The sequence below is a fragment of the Xiphophorus couchianus genome, chromosome 6, assembly GCF_001444195.1.
Source record: "Xiphophorus couchianus chromosome 6, X_couchianus-1.0, whole genome shotgun sequence".
NCBI classification, from domain to species: domain Eukaryota; kingdom Metazoa; phylum Chordata; class Actinopteri; order Cyprinodontiformes; family Poeciliidae; genus Xiphophorus; species Xiphophorus couchianus.
In genome coordinates, this window is record NC_040233.1 from 25,263,322 (window position 1) to 25,287,416 (window position 24,095).

The 24,095-nt window shown below is 34.6% G+C and overlaps 3 protein-coding genes across 11 annotated transcripts in view; 1 reads left to right on the forward strand and 2 right to left on the reverse strand.

Annotated features, from left to right (window-relative positions):
- Positions 1–11,307, forward strand: part of LOC114146542 (rho GTPase-activating protein 12-like) — a 64,207-nt gene extending 52,900 nt beyond the window's left edge. For 6 of the 9 annotated variants that reach the window (XM_028020703.1, XM_028020705.1, XM_028020704.1 and 3 more), the window contains 12 exons: positions 156–224; positions 1,798–1,859; positions 2,872–2,953; positions 3,774–3,875; positions 4,940–5,038; positions 5,751–5,853; positions 6,092–6,211; positions 7,102–7,200; positions 7,309–7,386; positions 8,326–8,460; positions 9,185–9,290; positions 10,421–11,307. In XM_028020703.1, coding sequence (XP_027876504.1) covers positions 156–224; positions 1,798–1,859; positions 2,872–2,953; positions 3,774–3,875; positions 4,940–5,038; positions 5,751–5,853; positions 6,092–6,211; positions 7,102–7,200; positions 7,309–7,386; positions 8,326–8,460; positions 9,185–9,290; positions 10,421–10,595 — 1,230 coding nt within the window. In that variant the 3' untranslated portion in view covers positions 10,596–11,307. The remainder of the gene's footprint in view (positions 1–155; positions 225–1,797; positions 1,860–2,871; positions 2,954–3,773; positions 3,876–4,939; positions 5,039–5,750; positions 5,854–6,091; positions 6,212–7,101; positions 7,201–7,308; positions 7,387–8,325; positions 8,461–9,184; positions 9,291–10,420) is intronic. The other 3 variants (XM_028020706.1, XM_028020708.1, XM_028020710.1) reach the window with 1 other exon arrangement.
- Positions 11,308–14,943: 3,636 nt separating this feature from the next.
- LOC114147183 (gastrula zinc finger protein XlCGF57.1-like) lies at positions 14,944–18,889 on the reverse strand. Its single transcript, XM_028021763.1, has 2 exons — positions 18,672–18,889; positions 14,944–17,093 (listed from the first exon to the last, which is right to left on the reverse strand). Exons 1-2 carry the CDS (start codon positions 18,808–18,810, stop codon positions 15,562–15,564), a joined length of 1,671 nt encoding a protein of 556 aa, XP_027877564.1. The 5' UTR covers positions 18,811–18,889; the 3' UTR covers positions 14,944–15,561.
- Positions 18,890–18,957: 68 nt separating this feature from the next.
- Positions 18,958–20,831, reverse strand: LOC114147184 (uncharacterized). The gene is made up of 2 exons (XM_028021764.1): positions 20,106–20,831; positions 18,958–19,954 (listed from the first exon to the last, which is right to left on the reverse strand). Exons 1-2 carry the CDS (start codon positions 20,725–20,727, stop codon positions 19,038–19,040), a joined length of 1,539 nt encoding a protein of 512 aa, XP_027877565.1. The 5' UTR covers positions 20,728–20,831; the 3' UTR covers positions 18,958–19,037.
- Positions 20,832–24,095: the final 3,264 nt, after the last annotated feature.

Here is a 24,095-nt window from a genome sequence, read left to right on the forward strand (position 1 = left end):
CACTCTGCAGTTTTATAATCTCACTCCTGATTACCATCGGTCTCTTTCAGCCGCCTCCGCCTTCTTTAGCTCACATCGTTTTCCATTAACCTGCTTTTCTTTCAACCTTGTGAAACTGCTTCTGTGTGTGTTTTTTGCCCATGTTTGTTCACTAGGAAGCTCCTCAGATCCCCAAGTCTTCCTCTTCTGACCCTGATCTGAGCCCTACGTCTCCCCCCGCCTCTGTTAGTACTCACCACTAACCTCACGGGCCGCAGCGCCGCGTCAGCCAGCTTCAGCGGTGACATGCATCGCAGCTTTTCCTACAGAGTTCCTACACAGGAAACCTCAGGGAATATAAAAATATTGGACGTTTAAGACTTAAAAGTAAACTGGAAGAATATCCTGTGTAGGAATTGGTTTGATTCTTGTTGAAAGAAATTGGTTTAATTTAATTTTTAGTTGGATATTCTGTGCAGGAATTGTTATTTTGTTGAGATGGGTTTAATTTAATTTGCATGTTGAAAACATAATCGAAAATCTGAAATTGCTGGTCTGAATCAATTCCTACATGGATTTCAAGAGAAATGTTTGCAGAATTCAAGATTTTTGTGAAAGCACAACACAAAGACATTAAAATAAATATTTTGATATCGACATATTCAGTTTAAAGATAAATATTTAGCCTAAAACTAAATATTTACCTAACTAACTAAATATTTTGCTTACAAGTTGTGGTTGTAACAAACTGAATGTTTAATCTGAAGCTACATTTTTATCTCTAAATATGTAGTTTGAAGCTAACTCGATAACTAGATATTTAGCTTCAAACTAAATATTTACTTAGAAAACTAAATAACTTTGAAGCTAAATATTCAGCTCTGAATTAGATATTTAGTTTGAAGCAAAATTATCTCTAATCTAAATATGTAGCTTGAAGCTATAATTTGGCTGTAAAATCATTTAGTTTGATGCTAACTTGCTAACTAAATATTTAGCTTGCTAACCTTACTTACGAAGCTAAGTAATACAATTGAAGCTAAATATTTAGCTCTAAGCTAAATAATTTGATGCTCAACATTTAGCTCTAATCTGAATAGTTTGTTAGCATTTTAGCCTCAAACTAAATAATTAACTCTAGCTTAGAGTTAAATATTTAACTTCAAACTGCACATTTATTAGCTTCAAACTGAAAATATTTACCACACTAATTAAATATTTAGTTTGGAGCAAACTGTGACTGTGCAAACAGCAACCTATATGTAATCTGGTAGAGGCACAATAATAAAGAGTTGCAGCTGTAGTTGCAGTGAAAAGTGATTTTTTTCTTTACAAAGTATTGACTGCAGGGTGTTTTAATAGAAATCCACATCACATGTTTTATAGTTATTTTTGAAAATAGGGAGAAAAAAATCCATTAATCCTTTTTTTTATGGTTAAGTTTTGCTTTGTGTTGGTCTGTCACATAAAATCTCTAAAATACACACAAGTTGTGCTTGTAACGAATTAGAGGAATTAAACTTCACCAAAGCATCGTATATTGATTTAATATATATTGATTTAATGTATATATATTGATTGCGTTTATTTAAATACATATGGACATTTTGATTGGTTTTTGGACTAATCTGAGTGTAGGTGTGCTGTGGTGGCTTGGTGCTTACTGGGTTTTGTTTTCATGAGGGAGCTGCAGAAAGCTTTTTGTTTGTGAAGGTTTTTGTTTTCCTGTGATCCAGCTGTGGGTGTCAATCAGAACTGCATGTGGAAATGTTTAATTCTCTGAAACTCTGCACCCCTGCCTGTTTTCTTCCTCTGCAGCCGTCTGAAAAGTGTGGCGTTCTGAACGTGACGAAGATCACTGAGAACGGGAAGAGAGTGCGGTGAGTATCACTGCCGTTAAAGACAGACGATGAGGATTTTATATTTATATTTTTCATCAATCAGCTCACTTTATTTTGGTAAATTGTCAACATTAAACACGGGAAGCAAAAATATAAACTCATAATTTACCAATAAAGGAATAGGCTGAAGCTATAGATTTTACTTGTCTATTTATATGCTTAGCATCCTACCAAGATATCTTCACAAAACATATATACATCTACATAAGAGCGTAAGATTTTATCATTTTACATTTTAAGGCTCTTTTAAAGCTCACCAAGAAAATGACATAATTTAAAATCATCATTCAATTCATTCCACAGTTTCACACCAATAACTGAAACACATCTAGACTTTACCTGGCTCTTCTGTTCAAATATAAACAAACCTTCAAATTATATGTACTCTCTCTTAGCTTAAATGGTTTCTGAATACCAGAAGGAAGACTTTTATTCAGTCCTTTATACATTATTTCCAATAAAATATCTTTAAACTTTAAAGTATTACTTTGAATAAAGAGTTTATTAGTTGGTTCACGATATCCCACTTTATTAGTAAGCCTTATAGCTTTTTTTAAAACTAATATATCAATGTTTGTTTTACTTGCATTTCCTCAGATTTCTCAGCAGTAAGACAAATAAGGCGCAACCAAAGAGGAATATATAATATGCAATAATAATATGACTTCTTTTACTTTGTTTAAAAATCCTTAAAAAAAAAACTGTTTTCCACATTGTTGGATATTAAAATTTATTTTTCAAATTTTTTTCTGCATGCTGTAACTCAGTATTTGCTAAATTAAGAGTAAGAATGTACAATAATAATGTAGGTAATTCCAACTTATCTAAAACTAGACGTTTCCTCTGGTCTAAGTCTCCCCCCACCCCAAATAAAGCTCTGATATTTTATGCCTAACCCCATTTTGTAAGCTGTAGAAATAGATTTAACCTCATTTGTTAACTTTAGGTGTTTTTTTAGTGTCGTTTGAATCAATCTTTGTGCGTTTTGCAGGAAGAACTGGACGTCCTCGTGGACAGTCCTGCAAGGTTCATCACTGCTGTTCGCCAAAGGACAGGGAGGCGGAACGAGCTGGGTGAGCTTTTCTTAATTCAAATTATTTCAAAATTATGCAGTTATCAGAGACGTCAGTATAATTCAGACTTATTTGTACTGATGAATTGATAAAGTTATAAAAATATATGGCATCTGCGAAACCAAGATTTCAGCTAATTGCTCTTTTTAGTGCAAGAATATTCATATTATGTGTATAAAACTATCATAGTTGATATTTTTCATTGATTCAACTAAGAAAATTGGTATAATGTGTTTTGTCAGAATGATAAGTTAAGAAAGTTCAAAGTTCACCTCTGAAAAATCTTCAGACAGTGACAAAGTCAGACCTTTTTGCACACAGAAACGTGGAGATTTTTATATAAATCTTTCTATTTTGATTTACCATAATTTTTAAAAGGCAAAATTGCTGCATAAAACCAGAAATAAATCAGAATATCCTGATTGAAATAGATGATGGTATTGACACTTTTACAGTGGAGGATGTTTATCTGCATGACAGCTGCATTCAGATAAATATTTTATTGTTTTTCATCCATAAATATCAAACTCTGACAGCAGAACAGTGACTTTGATGCTACAAACTCTAGTTTTTCTCCATATTTATACATGCTTTTTTCATATTTTTTTCATATTACTCCATATTTTCTCCATATTTCTTTGTATGTTCTCAATTTTTCTTGATATTTTCTCCATTTTTCTCCATCTTTATTCATATTTCTTCATATTTCTACATATTTTTTTCTCCATGTTTTATATTTTCTACACATTTATCTATATTTTCTCCATCTTTTTTCATATTTTGTCCATATTTTCTTCATATTTATGTCTTCCCCGCCCAGTTTGGTGGCAGTCAGTCCAAACCAGAGTTCACTGTGGATCTGAGGGGAGCGTCAGTGGAATGGGCCCCAAAGGACAAATCCAGCAAGAAGCACGTTTTAGAGGTGAAAACCCAAAATTATTCCGTCTACTTCTGAACTCTGCCTTTATTTTTATGCAAAATTAACTCAACTACAGACACATCAAGTCAAAAAGTGAACGATCTGATCTTTACCAGGTTTTAAAATATTTTAATTCAATCCAAAGTTTACAAAAACACAACAGATTTCATACCAGCTGTAATTACTAGACAAAGATGAAACCAAAGCAGAAAAGTTTTATTTAATATTGTAATTTTCTAAGAAACCATTTTAGGTCTTCAGTAGCCGTGAGCCATGATGATGAAAATATACTGTTCAATAATATTTTACATCATTGGGATGCTGGCTTTTATAGTATGAATTTTACTTAAGATGATTAATGCCACTGAAATTCTGACTTTAATTTCAGAATTCTGACTTTTCCTGTGAGAATTTTGAATTTTTCTCAGAATTTTAATCATTTTATTCTCAAAAGTTCAGCTTTTTCTTTCAGAATTTAGTCATTTTTCTCAGAATTTTGACTTTTTTCTCAAAATGCTGACTTTAATCTATACATTCTGATTGTAATCTCAATTTTGCCTGCAATTTCAGAAATCTGATTTTATGTTCTGATTTTAATCTGCTGAGTTTAACTTCAGAATTGAAACTTTTTTATTTATTTAAGATTTTTAGTTTTTTTTCTCAGAAAGCTGATTTTACTCTCAGAATTCTTTTTTATGCTAATTTTGACTTTTATTCCTTACAATTGAAACTTTTTATTTCAGAATTTTAACCTTTTAATCTCAGAATACTGACTTTAATCAAACATTGTAACCCTTTATGAGATTAAAGTTTTATTTTTTTCTGTGGCCCTACTCCTTTTCTGTCGACTCAGGACACTTTTACTATTTCACAATAGTATTTATTATTTGTATAAAAAAAAAATTAGGAAAAAAGAAAGTTTTAAAACAGGTTCAGATAAAAACAAGATATTTACAGGTAAATCAGACATTTTGTAACGTTACAGAAAATGTATGTTAGGAGTGTTTTTTAAAGTTGATTTATAAAATTAACTAACATTTTCCCTTTTTTTTGTCTGCCGCCTGCAGCTGAAGATCCGTCAGGGCACGGAGCTGCTGCTCTGGTCTGAAAACGACACCGTGGTGAACGAGTGGCTCAGAGCTCTGCAGGAAGCCATCAGCGCACATGTGAGTGTTTGACCCCGCCGCTGCACCGTCCGTCTGCTTCACCCACAAACAAGATGGCCGCAGCCGAACGAGTGCACACAAAGAGGAAGAGTTTGAGACTGTAGATGGACAGTAAGAGGAACAAATGGAAACGATTTGGTTCCTGCTGCAAACTGAACTTTATTAGATCAGAGAATTCAGACCCTGCACTGCAAAAACATAAAACATTACCAAGTAATTCTGGTCTAGTTTCTAGTACAAATATCTTGGTGTGCTTTAAATAAGATAAAACTAACTTACAAGTAACTTTTCAGCATGATAAAGGAGCTTGTTTTAGTCTATAATTCCAGTCAGTGGCAGATTATTTCACTTATAAAAATGTTTGTTTTAAGTGAATTAATCTGCCAGTGGAACTTTTTCATCCATATTGAACCTTTTTCACTTAAAACAAGCTCCTTTATCTTGCTAAAAAGTTACTAGCAAATCAGTTTCACTAGAAACAAGTCCAAAAATACTCTTTTCTGTTTTTGCAGTGCAGTTAGTTAAATAAAACATCATATTTTAACCTCTACTTACAAACTAAAACCCTCAAAGATAATTGCTGAAATGAATCAAAACAACATCTTTAAACAACTCGAGAATAAACTTCCTGATTTCCTGTAGAGAGAAGCCAAAGAGCAAACAGTTGGACCTTTACAGCCCCTCGTATCTTATTTCCTCCTCCGTGTTTCAGGCCTGGGAGTCCGACGAGGCCATCGAGGAGGACATGCCCGAGTCCCCTGGCGTGGAGAAGCTCGAAAAGGACAAAGACCACAGACCCCCCAAGAAAGACAAAGGTCAGAGTAAAAGTTAAACCTGAAAGTGAAAATCGAATATTTCTGTTTGATTCCTCTGCCTTATTGGACCGTAAATAGGCTTTAAAGGAAAAGAAACGAAAGACCAAAGTCCAAAAACTTTATGAATCTGGAGCACTTGCTTTATCAGTTTCAGTCTGAGGAAAACATTGAGACATGGCGCCCAAAGTGCTGAGGCGAGCGGTGAGTAACGGCGTCTTCTCCCATTTTTCTTCCTCAGCCATGAAGCCGGCGGCCAACGTTGAGGCCACCGACACCAAGAAGACCCGACACAAGCTGAAGAAGCTGCTGAGCCGTCGGCCCACCATGCAGTCCGTCAGGGACAAGGGATACATCAAAGGTCTCCAGTCCTTCTCTGTTTGGGCCGTTTTATCCATTACATGTTAAATCTACTTCCTGTTTAATCATCAAGCAGCTTTATTAAGGGATCCATTATGAAAAATCAAAGCATCAACAATTCAACTTTTTTCTCTCTTTCTAATTTGGCTGAAAAAAATATCTAAGGACAATGCTACTTTCTGTTTTCTTATGATTTTTGTATATTTTTGATGGCGAATTGTGACTTTTTTGGTGTTTTCAACACTGAAAACTCTTTAGCTGCGCAGACATTTCCATTTAAAAACTACATGCAAAACATTAGATTTTTATAAAACTATAATATATAATATAAGGGATCTGTTTGCTAAAGCTGCTTAAATGAAGACAGTTTTCTCACAGTTGAGACAGAAGTACAAATAATTTAATTCAAAACTGTTCCTGCTGGTTCTAATTTAAACATATTTATGATATTTAAATAAATGCATCTTAGCATCCACACACTCTTTGTTATGGAGAAGGATTAGGGACAGTAGTAAAAAAAAACAAATTATGACTTTAATTTCAGATTCTGACTTTTGTCTTGAAATTAGGACTTTAATCTCAAAATGATTATTTTTTCCCTCAGAATTATGACATTAATCTCCTAATTATGACTTTAAATACATCTGTAAACATATCTGTTAGTACAGTTTTGCAAATTCATACTACTGCAGCAAATTCCTTAAAGTTATAGGATGTAAAATTATGCAAAGACAAATCCATTTAAATAAATCACAAAAAGCTCCAGATCAATTTACATTCATACCCAAGATGAGTGAATTTAAAATTTAAAATGCTTAAAGAACATTTTCAGCTGACGGTTTTTGCATAAAAGGAGAGAAGTGACCCATTTCCTGTCATTTGTTTCCTCAGATCAGGTTTTCGGCTGCAGTCTGTCCAGCTTGTGTCAGCAGGAGAACACCACGGTGCCGAACTTCGTCAGGATGTGCATCGATCACGTGGAGAACAATGGTTAGTGTCGAGGTGGAACGAATCTGGCTGCTGTTTACCTGCAGATTGTTTCCTGATGAGCTTCATAAAAGTCACTGACCCATTTTTTCGTGTTTGGTTCCTCCACAGGTCTGTATGTAGACGGGCTGTATAGAGTTAGCGGGAATCTGGCGATCATACAGAAGCTGCGATTTGCTGTCTGTCATGGTGAGTTGCTGTGAAACACTTTGTCCTGTTAGTTGTTAAACACTGCAAGTATTTTTGATCTAGTTTCTAGTGCAAATATCTTAGTTCACTTTAAATAAGATCAAATTAACTGACAAGTAACTTGTCAGCAAGATATAGGAGCTTGTTTTAAGTCAGTATTTCCTTAATATTGATTTTTAAAAGTTCTAGTTCCACTTAATTCACATTCAACAGTCACTGCGCCGTTACCTAGCAACCCCAGCCCAGCCCAGCCCGTTACTTAGCAACCCAGTTCTAGTTCCACTGGCAGTTTATTTTACTTACAACATGGGAGGAATGTCTTGTTATAGCTGAAATAACAAGACATGACTGGAACTAATCATTTTTTAAAACAATATTAAGAAATTATTTACTCAAAAGAAGCTTATATATACATGCAGCTCTGGAGAAAATGAAGAGCCCAGTGCACTGACCCCCATTGAAAACCTTCTGGTTTTTCCACCAAATATTGATTTCTTAACTCTTCCTGGGTTAAAACATTAGTATTGTTATTTCTAAATGAATATGTACTTGTTTTTTTTTTTTGCATTATTTGAGGTCTGAAAGCATTTTTTTTTTTTTTTGCATTTTTTTCATTATTTTGACCATTTCTGATTCTCTGAAAATAAATACTAAATTTTTGCTTGGAATTTCGGAGACATGTTGTCAGTAGTTCATAGAATAAAAGAACAATGTTCCTTTTGCTCAAACATGTATCTAGAAAAAGTAAAATCAGTGAAATTTATAACTTTAAAAGGTCTCTTAATTTTTTCCAGAGCTGTATTGCTGAAATGTTTTAACTTATTTCAGATGTACTAAGATATTTGCACTAAAAACTAGACCAAAAATACTTGATAAGATTTTGTGCTTTGGCAGCAAAGGAGGCTTTGAAAAGTGTTTTTTTTTTTTTGTTTTATTCAGATGAGAAGTTGAGCCTCTCGGACTCGAAGTGGGAGGACATCCATGTGACGACCGGAGCTCTGAAGATGTTTTTCAGGGAGCTGCCCGAGCCGCTCTTCACCTACGCTCTGTTCCACGACTTCGTCACCGCCATCAGTACGCGTCACACAGCTACACTGCAAAAACACACAATCTTACCGAGTATTTTTGACTAGTTTCTAGTTCAAATATCTTTGTACACTCCAAATCAGACAAAACTAACTTACAAATAACTTTTCAGCAAGAAATAGAAGCTTGTTTTAAGGTGATAATTCCCTAATGTTGATGAAAATATGCTAGTTTCAATGGTAGATCGCTAAACTTATAACTTTTTTAAAATGTCTTATTGTAAGTGAATTAATATGCTAGTGGAACTAGTTTATTAATATCAATATTAAGGACATACCGACTTGAAACAAGCACCTATATTTGGCTAAAGAGTTACTTGTCAGTTATTTTTGTCTTATTTGAAGTGTAATACAAGATGTAAGATTTGCACTAGAAACTAGACCAAAATGTTTGGTAAGATTTTCTGCTTTTGATATGAATATCAATAAATTGTATCATACAATAGTGAATTGGAGCTCCTTTTTATTATTATATTTGTATTGTTTTTATCTCCAAAGGGTGGTGCTGGAAAAATTTTAAAACTTCCATTGGACATGTTTGCATCTTACTGCTGTCATTCCTCTGTTGTTAAATGAGTTTTCTGTTCATGTTTTAGATGTGTTTGTACTGCATGAGTGAGAAAAACTCGTCAGAAACATTTTGTTTGTGCTGCAACCAGAATAACTCTGCGGTGGATCCAGGTTTTTATGTTGTTTTTCTTCTTTTTCTGCAGAAATCTCGGACTACAGGCAGCGGGTGCAGGCCATCAAAGAGCTGGTGCGGCAGCTGCCCAGGCCCAACCACGACACCATGCAGGCTCTCTTCAAACACCTCAGGAAGTAAGAAAGTCACACGTTTTACAGTTTATTCTTGTTTTATTACCCCACAGCAACAAGTGGATGAAAGAATGTGGAAACACTTCAAAAGTTGGATCTTATTTGATAAAGTCGTACATCTGCAGTGATGAGGAGGCGACATTTTCTTTGTCGCCTCCTGATTCTGATTCTGAGTCAGAATCAAACTCTGAATCAAAAATTCAGAGTTTGATTCTGGTATGAAAACAGTGAAAATATTTGTTTTTCCAAATGTGATTCGGTATTTTTCTTTCTCTGAATGCTGCATCATTTTTGATCTTCCTTGTTTACATCCTTCAATCCTTCCTTCCATTTGTCCTTTATTTTTTCTTTATTTCCTTCAATGTGTTCTTCTCTCCTCATTTTTCTTCATTCTGTCATTTTTCTTCCATCCTTTTTCCCCCTTTTGTTGTTTTTCCAATCTGCCTACATTCCTTTCCTTTCCTATACCTTTCATTCCTTCTTTTGTGCTTGTTCCCTTATTGTGTCCTTCCTCATTTAATGTTTCTGTCCATCATTTTTGTATTTCCTTCCTCCCTCTTCCTTCCATCCTTTCTTCTTTCCTCTTTGTTCCTTCTTTTTTATGATCCATTTTTTTCTTCCTTTGTTTTCTGTTTTGTTTGTTCCTTCTGTCCTTTCTTCCCCACATCCTATCTTCCTTCCTCTTCATTTGTTCCTTTTTTTCCCTTCCTTTCTTCTTCCCTTCCTTCTCTGTACCGTTTTCCTTCCTCTTTCTTTCTTTCTTTCTTTGTTTCTTCCTTTGTTTTTCCTTCCTTCCTCACTTCTTTCCTTCCTTTGCTTGTTCTTTCTTTGTATCCTGTTTTCCTTCCTTCTGTCTTTCCTTTCTTCCTTGTACCCTGTTTCATTCTTGCTATCTTTCCTTTCAGATTAGAAACAGAAACTGGAAGGTTAGAGATTTAAAGCTTTCTGTGTTGAAATCTCTGCTATAAATTCACATTTTTATTTTTATTTTCCATTGTTAAACAATCATGAGACTTTTTGAAACACATCTTCAGAAACTCTGGAGGCCAATTGTGTCAGAACTCTGAAGTTATCATTATATGAACCACTAATAAAAGTTCTGTCTCCACTTTTATTCTCGTTTTCTTTCCCAGAGTGATCGATCATGGTGAGGAAAACCGCATGACCACTCAGAGCGTGGCCATCGTCTTCGGTCCCACGCTGCTGCGGCCCGAAACGGAGACCCTGAACATGGCTTTCAACATGGTTTACCAGAACCAGATAGTGGAGCTCATATTGCTGGAGTATGAGAACATTTTTGGCAGGTAGATGCCAGAATCGTTTCTCCTAATGCAGAGCTCTTCCCAACCCGGCGTCGCTGCTCACTGCAAAACATCGCAGAGCGACCAACCGACTGACCGTGTTCCTTCAGAGAAACGACCAAATAAACTTTTGACTCTTTGCACTTTTCAGTATCTCACTTTGTCCTGCAGCTGCATTTGTGCCACTTCACTTCGAAGGCGACGTCTTCCTAGTCCCGTCACTGGATTTCTTCTTAATGTGCAACAAACTGCACAGGCTGAGCGTAAAAGGAGGAAGCAGCTTAAGTTGACTGTATTACAGATGAGGCGTCAGTGTTGGAGATGTACGATGCTGAACGGGATCTGTACGCGCTGCGCTGTAAATCTCATCACTTATACTCACTCCTGTCATGAATCAAAACCAGACGGTGGTTTCACCTCAGCTTGGCTTTAGATGTTTATCAAATTAAGCAGAAATAAACCAGAAAGTGATGGAGTGGGGAGAACATTTTTTGGCTGTTTTTATTGTATTTTTTTTATTATTATTTTTGAAGGTTTTTTGTCTCTTTTATTTCCCCCTGAATGTGCTTCTCTTTATGCTCCTGAGAAACAGAAGAAAGAATGTTCTCTGTATTAAATCTGTTAGAAGAAATCATCTCACACTACAAAAACACAAATTCTAAACTATTTTTGTCTCCTTTCTTTTGCAAGTCTCTTAGTACACTTAAAATAAGACAAAACTAACTTTCTAGTAACTTTTTGCAAAGATATAGGAGCTTGTTTTAAGAAAATAATCCTTGAATATTGATTTAAGAAAAACAACTGGCAGATTATTTCATTTATGACATAGGAAAAATGTATTATAACTGAAATAATCTGCCAATGGAACCAGTACATTTTTTAATATTAAGGAATTATTTACCTGAAAAGTTGTTAAAAAGTTAATTGTAAGTTAGTTTTGTCTTACACTTCACTGAAATGTAGACAAAAACACTTTAAGTTTTTGTGTTTTGCAGTGCACGGCCTCGGCTTAAAACAAGGGTACTCATCTGCTTCTTTAAGACTTAATAGACTAAAATATTTCAGCCTCTGAACACTGTACAGTGTTTATGTGTGTATGTGAACCAGGTTTGGATGGATAGAGTGGAGATCGAATGGACTTACTGACAATAAATTGTACAAATAGCAAATGTAAGTTTGTATGCCTAGAGTGTTTATAACGTGGAGAGGAAGAAATCACTGTTTAGTGGTTCATGTTGAAGCAACAGATGAGAGGGATGAGTCCATAAACTGGGAATGATGGTTTACATGCGAGTCAGTGACTGTTGGGATGCATCAAACTGGAATAAATACCTCTAAAAAAAGATGTCACGTTGTAGGTTTGTGTTTTCTTAATGTTTGCATTCGCACCAGCCCAGTTTAATCCACTGTAACCCAACTCTAGTTTGTTTGTCTAAATGGTCTGGTTCATTTGGCGAGGTGTGAATTCGCATTTAAACTCTGATCCGCCTAAAAACTGAGGTTTCGGTTCGGTTGGAATGCATATGTGAATGTCAAGTGGACCGATACCTCTTCAAAAGCAGGAAGCAAACTACAGCGCAAAGCATTCTGGGTAAATAATCATAAAAGAGTCTAGGGCTAGCTAGCGGGAAAAATGGCTTATGACAAAAGAAAAATTATCAAGCGCTAAAGCATAATTAATAAATTATAAAACTAAGAAAAACATTTCCAAATTATGTATATGTGATGCAGAACACCAGTTCTTGAAATAAACTGAAGTAGCTTTTCATTGTTAAGAGTATGAGTGGACGTAGAACCGGGGCACGAAACAGGTTGCACATCCTCCAATCAGCAGCAGTTGGCTGTTACCCAGCAACAGAACAACCAATCACAGCATACCCATCGATGCCATCTCTCTTCCAACCGTTATTTAGGAAGCTGACAGTCGGTTATTTCGGCCTTGTAAAAACTGGTTTATTAAAGCTGTTGTTATAAAATGTAGCCATAGCTTCAGGTAGTGATTTAGTATTGATCAGTTTGTTAGTTTAATAATTATAGAAGCCCGTTTCCGCCACTCTGTTAAAAAAAATAAAAATAAATTATCTCATTATAATGAGATAGTATCTCAAAATAATGAGATACTATCTCAAAATAATGAGATAATTTTTTTTTTACTGAGTGGCAGAAACGGGCTTCCATACAAATCAGACTGTCACTCAAGGATTACATACTATTAATAAATAACCGTTCATTTTAAATGATCAACACAGATAGTCTGATGAATTTTACTTTTTGAATTATTCCTAAATAAAATCAACTAAATCCAATTTAACTTCAATTCTATTTAATTTTTGAGACTTCTTTTTCTTTTTTTAAACGATGCATGCAAAAAAAAGTAATAGTGCAACTCTACAGAGGGCTTCGCAGAGACAAACTTAGAAATGGGAACACAAAAGCATAAGTGATATAAAATATATTAAATAAAACTACAAGTGGACGATTATTTTGGTTTTAACATGCATCAATGAGCAATTCCATTAATATTTCAGTCAGATATCCATGTTTCAATATATTTCAGAGATTCCCAATACCATTGGAATTCAGATTTTTTTAAAAAATTAAAAACTGGGGATTATCTTAGCTCTCTTTGTTTATGAATAAACATTTTACCAGACAAAATATTAATTATAACACAGTTGTAGATTTTTGTTATCCAATAATACTCCAATTATTCAGCTTAAATGACAGGTTTTTTTTTCTGTCACCAAATTCGCAGACTATTTCATTTTTCCTGCTGATTCTACTCATTACATTTCAGTAACTCTTCTCCAATTGAACTCATATTTCTGCAAATTTCAGCAAGAGCATTCAATGAATGCAACATGTGCCCTTTTAACATACAGTTAAGAAGCTACTTGTTAAAGACACTTCCATTTTTATAGAAAATGCAATTGTTCTTGTTACGTTCTAAGACTTTAAACATATATCTATAAAAGAATCTTTAAAAGAAGACAGCATCAGAAATGAGAAAAATTATACAATTAAGATGGGAGACACCAAATTATTGAAGACAATAATCACACATTCTTTGTACAATCAAGAATAATAAATGCATGAAAATAGTTTACAGATTATTACATTTCCTGTAATGGACAAAGGTATCTTAATGTATCTGAAAAGCTTGTTGACAGCTAAAAATAAGACTGGTTAATATAATTTGAAACAAATGACAGCATCGGTTTCAATCTCATTTTGCTTTTAAGACAAACCTGTCAACACTTCCGACCCCCTCCCCTCATCCCTTACCCCCCCTAATTATTCATATTCATAACCTGTCATATTGAAGTTTGACGAGAGGCTGTACCTACTGTACATGTTGGTTCCACAGCTTCCCCTGAAAATATGGATAAAATCAATCATTACAGAGTAAAAGTAATTTGAAGAGCGAGAAGCATATAAACAAGTCAAGTCAATGACGAGTCAATGACATGATGCAATCTGCATTTTTAACTCGGATAACTTAATTTTTTTTTTTGTGACTTGTATTATACATTTAAATTGCTGCACTATATAAAAAGTAGAATAGAAATTACTTTGTTTTGGTAAATTGTCTTGAGATTACCTATTGTAAATTAGTGTTATACAAATCAACTGAATTGAATTTAGAAATGTGACTGGACTTAAGAGAAATTATACAGTGTTCTATAGGTTGATGAAAGCAAAGATTGGTATTTGTTTCTGCAGAGCCATCCTCTCAGCAGCAGTGCAGCTGCTGTGCCACAAGTGATGCAGACAGAGAACGCTCTCCACCCCACAGCCATAATAGCTGCTAACCTTAACAGGTTAATTTACTGTTACCCAACATGATGTAGCATTTAAAGTAACATTAGCTTTTGTTTAATTGGGACAAAAAAGCTAAGCTAAACTTACTCAATGGATTGAGTTAATGTTATGCTAACATACCGCAACATGGTAACCAAAGAATTTAAGCTAACATTAGATTAATTTTTTTTAACTAAAACCTAAACCACCCGTATTTAATGGGTTAAGTCGTGTTAACCAACACGCTAGCGTAAGCCAACATAATATTAATATTTAAGCTAACAGCTTTCTTTTTGACTAATGTTAGCTTATACACTCTTGTTACTGCAGTATGGGTTAAAAGTTGTTACTCTCTTTAATACTGAAATACTTCAAAATATATTATACTTTACCTTTGTAAGCATGATCATGCACTTAAACTCAAATATTTATGCAAATTACAGCAGTAGCGTTCAGCACTCACTACATTTTCAAGGGAAATGCAAGTGATCATGTGACTTTGTAAGGAATTAATCAAACATATATCTATGTGTAGAGATTACATTAGTTTCAACTTTAAAAAAAGATAGTGATCTTTAATAGAAAACAGCCACAGCAGAAAATAGAAAAATTATACAACTACGACAAGCTACACACCAAATTATTGGAGAGAATAATCACACATACTTTGTACAATCAAGCACAATCAATGAAGGAAAATATGTATATTGCATTTTCTAAGCAAAAGGACATATTAATTTATTTGAAAAGCTTTTATATAGACTGGTTAATATAATTTGAAACAAATAACAGCATCAGTTTCAGTCTAGTTTTGCTTTAAAGACAAACCTATCAAAGATTTTTTTTAATACAGTAAATTTCAAAGTGCAAAACAATTACCGTAATGAAAATCTACAAAGAATGCACAACAGCACATTTTCTTTTGGATTAAAAATTTATTAAAGTAAACCTCATTCACCCCACTCATTCTTTCCATACAGAATAATGCAAATCAATACTTCAAATTCATATTGTACATCTCTAAGTATCCAAATGCCAAGATCCAAATTATCACATTTTACAAATTAGAAACTTAAACCATTTTCCCACTTTATAAACAAGAAAGCCCTCCAGTTTTCATCTAAATGACTGTTATAATGAACCTCAACATAGGACAAATATGGAAAATAGTTCTACGGCTTTTCACCTGTGTGAATCATCATGTGCTGAGTTAAATTCAGCTTTCGACTAAAACTTTTTCCACAGTTCCCACATGAAAACGGCTTTTCACCAGTGTGAATCATCATGTGCTGAGTTAAATTCAGCTTTCGACTAAAACTTTGTCCACAGTTCCCACATAGAAACGACTTTTCACCAGTGTGAATCATCATGTGCTGAGTTAAATTCTGTTTTTGACTAAAACTTTTTCCACAGTTCCCACATAGAAACGGCTTTTCACCAGTGTGAATCATCATGTGCTGAGTTAAATTCTGTTTTCGACTAAAACTTTTTCCACAGTTCCCACATGGAAACGGCTTTTCACCAGTGTGAATCATCATGTGCTTAGTTAAATTCTGTTTTTTACTAAAACTTTTTCCACAGTTCCCACATAGAAACGGCTTTTCACCAGTGTGAATCATCATGTGCTGAGTTAAATTCTGTTTTCGACTAAAACTTTTTCCACAGTTCCCACATGGAAACGGCTTTTCACCAGTGTGAATCATCATGTGCTTAGTTAAATTCTGTTTTTTACTAAAACTTTTTCCACAGTTCCCACATAGAAACGGCTTTTCACCAGTGTGAATCATCATGTGCTCAGTTAAATCCTGTTTTCGACTAAAACTTTTTCCACAGTTCCCACATGGAAACGGCTTTTCACCAGTGTGAATCATCATGTGCTCAGTTAAATTCTGTTTTTGACTAAAACTTTTTCCACAGTTCCCACATGAAAACGGCTTTTCACCGGTGTGAATCATCATGTGCTTAGTTAAATCCTGTTTTCGACTAAAACCTTTTCCACAGTTCCCACATGGAAACGGCTTTTCACCAGTGTGAATCATCATGTGCTCAGTTAAATTCTGTTTTTGACTAAAACTTTTTCCACAGTTCCCACATGAAAACGGCTTTTCACCGGTGTGAATCATCATGTGCTTAGTTAAATCCTGTTTTCGACTAAAACCTTTTCCACAGTTCCCACATGGAAACGGCTTTTCACCGGTGTGAATCATCATGTGCTGAGTTAAATTCTGTTTTCGAATAAAACTTTTTCCACAGTTCCCACATGGAAACGGCTTTTCACCAGTGTGAATTCTAATATGATCATTGAGAGCATATTTGGCAGTGAAACGTTTTTCACAGATGACACATGAGAAAGGTTTGCTTCTTTCCTGATTTTTCTTCTCAGCTGCAGCAGCTTCCTGGAAGTTTGCTTGGTTCCCGTTTGGTTCTGATTCAGAGTCTTGTGTTTGCTCATAAACAGTAGCCCCCATGCAGGTATCAGTCTCCTGTTTTGATGCAACCTGTTCTTCACTCTGACTGCAGTAAACTTCTTTCTTTTCCACTTTTTTCTGCTGATGTTTTAGATCCTCCTGCTCTTCTTTTCTCTGTTGATCATCTGGCTCTTCCTGAACTTGTTTCCCCTGCAGAGGTTCTAACTCCTCCTGGTCCAGAGTGGAGCTCCTCTCTAGGTCACATAGCTTCTTATAAACGTTATGTCGTTGGCGATCTAGAGAAGAAAACAGAAAAAAGAGGAATTGTTAACTTTATTTATTGAAGTAAATGAGAGAAGACTTTAATTTAATCCCAAATTTGTAATTGGACATTTTTAATTAAGTGCAAGTTATAATTATTTCTGTTATTTAGGAATTATTACATTTTATGTTGGTTATGTTAGTTAAATGTCAGTTTTATATTCAGGATTTATTGTTGCCAGTGGGAAACTACGTAAACTAATTTACACTAATCTAATCTATTTATATATACAATAGATTAGATTGTATGTATAAATAGATACATACCTTTTAAAGATACTGAAGACCTTTAAAAGGTCAGTAGAAGACCTTTTAAAGAACATATGTACAAGATATTTTACTTATAGTTGATTATTAAAGTATTTTATGGACCTTACGAAGCTCCGCCCACAACCGACCCAGGTGACCGCAAGTCTCACAAGCAAAGCCTCACAGCTCGTTGTTTCTATGTAAACATGACTGATTAGTTAATCATTTCTACTGGATTTTCACAATATATCAGCTACTACAATGGACAGAGGAACTAACAAGTTCATGTCATCATCTGGGAGGAGGTTACTGGTTTCTCAGTCACAAGCTGGTTGCAAACCTGAGGCCAGCAGGTGTCAGTCAGTTATGGTAGATCCGAACTTTGACCTCAATATGAGAAGCTACAGACTGATAGGAGGAACCAAAGAGCTCTGTAAAGGTAAAGGCAAATCTTCTGAAGTTGGGATATAATTAATTTAATTTCACATAATTACCACGGTAGAAGCCATTTGTTTGTTAAAATTTTATGAAATATATTTGTTCTATTTGATGTTTGTTGTGAATGACGTAAACTCACAAACGAACGAGGTAATTAGTCCAACGTTTAGAAACTACAGCGGCTGTAATGCGCCACAGCAAAGGTAAACAAAGGTAAAATAACCTGAACAGGTGATCAACTCAAAACCACTCCTACCTTTTTACTGTTTCTCTCTCTTTGTAGTTTAAGCACACCTGTTACCGTGGCAACCGCCTGCGCCCCGCAAGATGAGCAAAGATTACTTTAAAAACATAACATTCAGGCTGTTACGATATCAAGTAACAGTTTAGTCCAAAGCCTTTTCTGCTAAAATAAAATCTTTAGTGTATGTCAGATACAGACACATTGCATATTGATCTGTTTAGCTAACGTAAGACTGTGTAGCAGACAGGCTTCAAGGTGTAGAAGTTGTATCAGTTCTGCCATTATGCTGTACTTAGCTAACGGGAAGCTAAGTGTGTTTGTGAGACGGCCACGCACGTGACCACGTAGAATGGGCATCAGCCAATGAAAAGCGGCCCCTCTGGTAAGGTCCATTGACTTGCTCTTGTACAGGCAAAACGTAAAGATGCCTGGTCACGCGACGATTCGCCGTAGCTAAATGAAACTGATATAACTTAAGAGTAGAGAACCCATTATATTATTTTAAAACTTTAACCAGGACCCAAAATGTCAAAGCAACATTTCTAGATTCCGAAAGTTAGAAAAAATGTCTGGCCACAATCGTTGCCGGCGAGACGGAACACCAAACGTTGGTGTTTCCTACCTATTCGGTGTAAGATTATCTGGGGAGTCCGGAAAAAAGCCAGCAGTCTGCGCTGATCGTCCATCTCTTCCTCCGACTCGACGGTTACTTCGTTAAACTCTGTGAATGTTTCTTCCGCAGCACTTAACCACTTGTTCATGAACTTGTTTAAGCTGGACCGAAGGAATTTTTAAACATTCACACGGTAAACAAAACAGACCATGTGCCCTCCGTCTTCTTCTTCTTCTTCTTCGATTTTTTTTTGGCGGTTGGCAAATCTATGGAAGCCCTTCTTCTTCTTCTTTTTGTTTTATGGAGGTTGGCAAACAACTTTCAGGTGCATTACCGCCACCTTCTGGACTGGAGTATGAACCAGATGTCTAATCCCTATAATCTCCCTATTAGACCTGTTTTTCTAAGAAACCTAAACACGGAATTAAAAACCACATCTCCAGATGATTTTTGTAGCAGATCTCTAATATTTAATTTAACTTTATTCCTATTTAACTCTTCTACTAATTCCTCTCTTTCTAGATTATATTTATTACATTCCATAAAAATATGTATAACTGTTTCCAACTTTCCACAAAAATTACATAACCCCGTACTATGTTTATTTATTATTTTCAAAGTACTATTTAACCCTACATGTCCAAATCTTAACCTAGATATAATATCTTCCTCTTGTTTATTCCTATTTTTCTTTCTACACTCCCCCACTTTTTTTTGAATACTATAATAAAACCTTGCCTTCTTTTCACCCTCCCATTGTTCCTGCCACTTCTTCTTGTAATATATTTTACTTATACTCTTTATCTCATTTTTACTATACTTAACTTCCAATTCAATTTCACTTCTCTTACTCGCACTCTTTGCAAATGTATCTGCTAATTCATTTCCAACTATTCCGGTATGAGCCGGAATCCAAATAAATTTAACAGTAGATCCATTTATTCCCATTTTATGTATTGATTTATTTATATCTATTAGAATGCCTTGTCTTGCTTCCGACTCTTGTTCCATAATACTTATTAATGCACTACTCGAATCAGAACAAATTAACACTTTCTTTTCACTTAATTCTTCACTCCATTTTAACGCCATTGAAATAGCCAGTAACTCTCCTGTGTATACATTCAAACTATCCGTTAATCTTTTATTTTCCATGATGTTTAAATCTGGAATTATAAATGCTATCCCTACTCTATCATTTACCATTTTTGATGCATCTGTGTATATTTGTAAGTATTCTCCATATACCCTTCTTATGTATCTTTCCACCTCTCCTTCTACTGTTTGTCTTCCTTCTTCCATCCATCCATCCATCCATCCATTTTCTGTTCACCCTTGTCCCTAATGGGGTCGGGAGGGTTGCTGGTGCCCATCTCCAGCTACGGTCCGGGCGAGAGGCGGGGTACACCCTGGACAGGTCGCCAGTCTGTCGCAGGGCTCTTCCTTCTTCCAACAATGTTAAATCAACTTTCATCTCTTTTTGTATCCAAGGCGGATTACATGAAAAATCCACCACCGGGCTAATTAAACATTGATTTAATCCTATTTCCTTTATTTCTTTATTTATTATCCATCCAAAACTATTTACATTTACATTCTTAACACTTTCTTGGCATGGTTGTAATATATTATTTATAGGATAACTTTTTTTATGCCCTTTTACGTTTGCCCAAAACCCTACTCCTAATTGTTTCCTTCTTAGCTCCAATGGCATTTCCCCCATTTCTACCTGTAGTGCTGACACTGGTGTTGTCTTCATTGCCCCACAGCAAATTCTTAACGCTTGATACTGTATTTTATCTATTTCTTTTAATAGGTTACTTGAGGCAGAATTATATACCACACATCCATAATCTATTTTCGATCTAATAAGTCCAATATATAATATTTTCAAAGTTTTCCTACCTGCTCCCCATTCTTTACCTCTTAAACACCTCATGATATTTAATATTTTTTTACTTCTCTCTATTATTTTACTAATATGTATTTTCCATGTAAGCTTTTTATCAAACCATAAACCTAAATATTTGAATTTATCTACCCTTTCTACTTTTTTATCATACATTTTTAATTTTATATTAGTGCCTACCTTCCTATTAGTAAAGTTAACAAATTTAGATTTTGAACTTGAAATTCGAAATCCCCATTCTAGCGCCCAATCTTCTACTTTACCTAGTAAGTAGAAGATTAATGCAAGAAGCAAATGATAAATGCTTCTTGCATTTTATCATTTATAAATTTTATATTTCTTCCCCGTTTCCAAATAAGACCATCATCCGCAAATAAAGTCATTCCAAACTTACCTTCGATTTTACTAAAAATATCATTAATCATTATTATAAATAACATTGGACTTATAATACTACCTTGAGGAGTGCCATTTTCAGTTAAATATTTTGAACTTACTTCATTTCCTATTTTAACTCTTATATTTCTATCAGTTAAAAAATCTTTAATCCAATTATAAATTTTACCTCTTAGCCCTATTTGTCTAATTTTAATCAGTAAACCTTCCTTCCATAACATGTCATATGCCTTCTCAATATCCAAGAACACTGCCATTAAAACCTCTTTATTCACCTGTGCTTTTCTGATTTCATGTTCAAGCTGTACCATAGGATCTGTTGTACTTCTTCCTTTCCTGAAGCCATATTGATATTTTATTTTTCCTCTCGATTCTAAGAAGTAAATTAACCTATTATTCACCATTCTCTCCATTACTTTTCCGACACAAGATGTTAACGCTATTGGCCTGTAACTTTCAGTTAACTGAGGATCCTTACCTGGTTTACATATAGGAATAATAATTGATTCTTTCCACTTATCTGGCAAAGTTCCTTCTTCCCATATTTTATTATATAATTTTAGTAAAACTAATTTACTCCTTTCATTCAAGTTTTTAAGCATAACATAATTTATTTGGTCCTCCCCTGGTGTTGAATTTTTTGTATTCTTTAATGCTTTTTTTAACTCTGTCATTGAAAACTTCATATTTATAGTATCATTATCAACCATTTCCTCATTTATCCTTTCATTATATTTTCTCATCGTTAATTCTCTTCCTTCTTTCTCTTCTTTACTAAGATTTTCATTACTATGCACTTTAGCTAAAACTTTTACTAATAATTCTACCTTATCTTTATCTTCTATAATCATATTTCCATTATTTTTCAGTATTGAGAAATTATATTCCTTTGACTTTCCTGACATTTTCTTAATTGTATTCCATACTCTATCTAATGCTGTAGTTTTTCCTAATGATTTACAATATTTACTCCAATAAAACTTTTTCGCATTTCTAATCTTCCTCCTGACTTCTGCTTGTTTCCTCTTATAACTAATTAAGTTTTGGAAACTGACATCTTTTTTAAGTGTTTTAAAAGCCTTATTCCTTGCTTTAATTGCCATTGTACATTCTATATTCCACCAGGGGACTATTCTTTTCTTTTTAATCCCTTTACCTTTTGGGATTGTTTCTTTTGCTACTTCAATAATACTCTTACTAACTTCTAAATTTAATTCGTTTATTGATTTATTTATATCTATATTTATCAATCTATTCTCACTCATATCTTTATATTTCCTCCAATCAGCGTCTTTAAACCTCCATCTTCCTTGAGTATTTACCTGTTCTTTTTCCATATCTAACTCAACTTCAATAAATATTGGATAATGATCACTGCCTATTGTACTATTTTTATTTATTTTCCATTTACAACTATCTGCCATACCTTGTGATACTAGAGTGAGATCAATGGCAGATTCCTTACCACTAATCATATCCAACCGAGTTCCTTCCCCATTATTTAATACTACCAATTCTTTTTCCTCAATTATTCCTTCTAAAATTCCCCCATTATAATCATCTTTCTCACCCCATAAAGTGCTGTGTGCATTAAAATCCCCACACCATATTAGCTTCTCTCCCCTGTGTTTAATTATATTTTCTATCTTTGCTTTATCTATTTTCTTACAAGGATTATAATAATTTATAATTTCTATACTTCCATTTTTTGTCCACACTTTAATTCCATTAATCTCTAATGTCCAATTGTATCTTAATAAATTTTATCTTTTCTTTTATACATATAGCACATCCTCCTCCATTTCCATTTCCTCTGTCTCTTCTTATAGTTGAATACCCACTAATACTAAACTGTAATGTTTGTTTTAACCAAGTTTCTTGAATACAAATTACATCTGGTTTTTCCTTTAATCTATTAATAAAACCTTTAAACTCTTGACCATTAGCAATTAGACTTCTAGCATTCCATTGTAATATTAAAATTATATGCCTATTTGATTTGCTTCATTTTCACCTGATCCCTCTCCTTGTCTGAGTTCATCCTGAATTCTTTCCCATGATAAGTCTGTAACATTAAAGAATCTTACTGCTGCTTTCACTATGATTTTAATTTTTTCACTTTTAGTCCTCGCTTGTTCTGAACAATTTATAATGTAGGCTAAGAACGGGATCAATTTTTCTAGCGTGACAGTATTTTGATCTTTATCTATCGTCTTTTTTTCTAATTTAGCTCTTTGACTTACCCCTGGGCTGCACAGTGGCGCAGTTGGTAGCACTGTTGCCTTGCAGCAAGAAGGTCCTGGGTTCGATTCCCGGCCGGGGTCTTTCTGCATGGAGTTTGCATGTTCTCCCTATGCATGCGTGGGTTCTCTCCGGGTACTCCGGCTTCCTCCCACAGTCCAAAAACATGACTGTCAGGTCAATTGGTTTCTCTAAATTCTCCCTAGGTGTGAGTGTGTGTGTGAATGGTTGTTTGTCCTGTATGTTGTTCCTCTCCACATTCCCCATAAGAATGTTCTCCTCCACACCTACCACATCTTTGCTTCCCATTACATATTTTTGCTGTATGTCCATATCTCTGACATTTGTAGCATCTCATCGGTGGAGGAATATAATTCCTAACACTGAAACTCAGGTAACCAATCATTATTTTATCTGGTTTTTCTTTTCCTTTAAACTTCAATAGCACAGAAGTGCTATCCACTCTTTCTCCATTTCTAAAAGCCTGCAGTCGTCTGATATTTGTCACTTCTCCTCCTTTTATGATTTTCTTTAACTCATCTAAGTTTTCTCCTAATGGAATCCCTGATATTACCCTTTTTATTCCTCTCTCTTCTCCCATTATTTTCCTCTCCGTTATTTCTCTTTTACAAATCGACTGTATTTTTAACGCTTTGTTCTTTTGTTCAGCATTTTTACAGATAATCAACAGGCTTCCATCTCTTAACACTTTAGCTAATTCCACATCTCCAATTACTTTCTTTAAACCAATAGATAGAGTGATTGGACTCACTCCTGTCAAATCCTGCCCAGCTCTGAACTTCAAAATTACCTTGAACTCCTCCATCATTACTTTCTTTCGTGTCTCGACGTTTTCCTCCTCATCTTCGAGAGATCTTTTTCCTGTA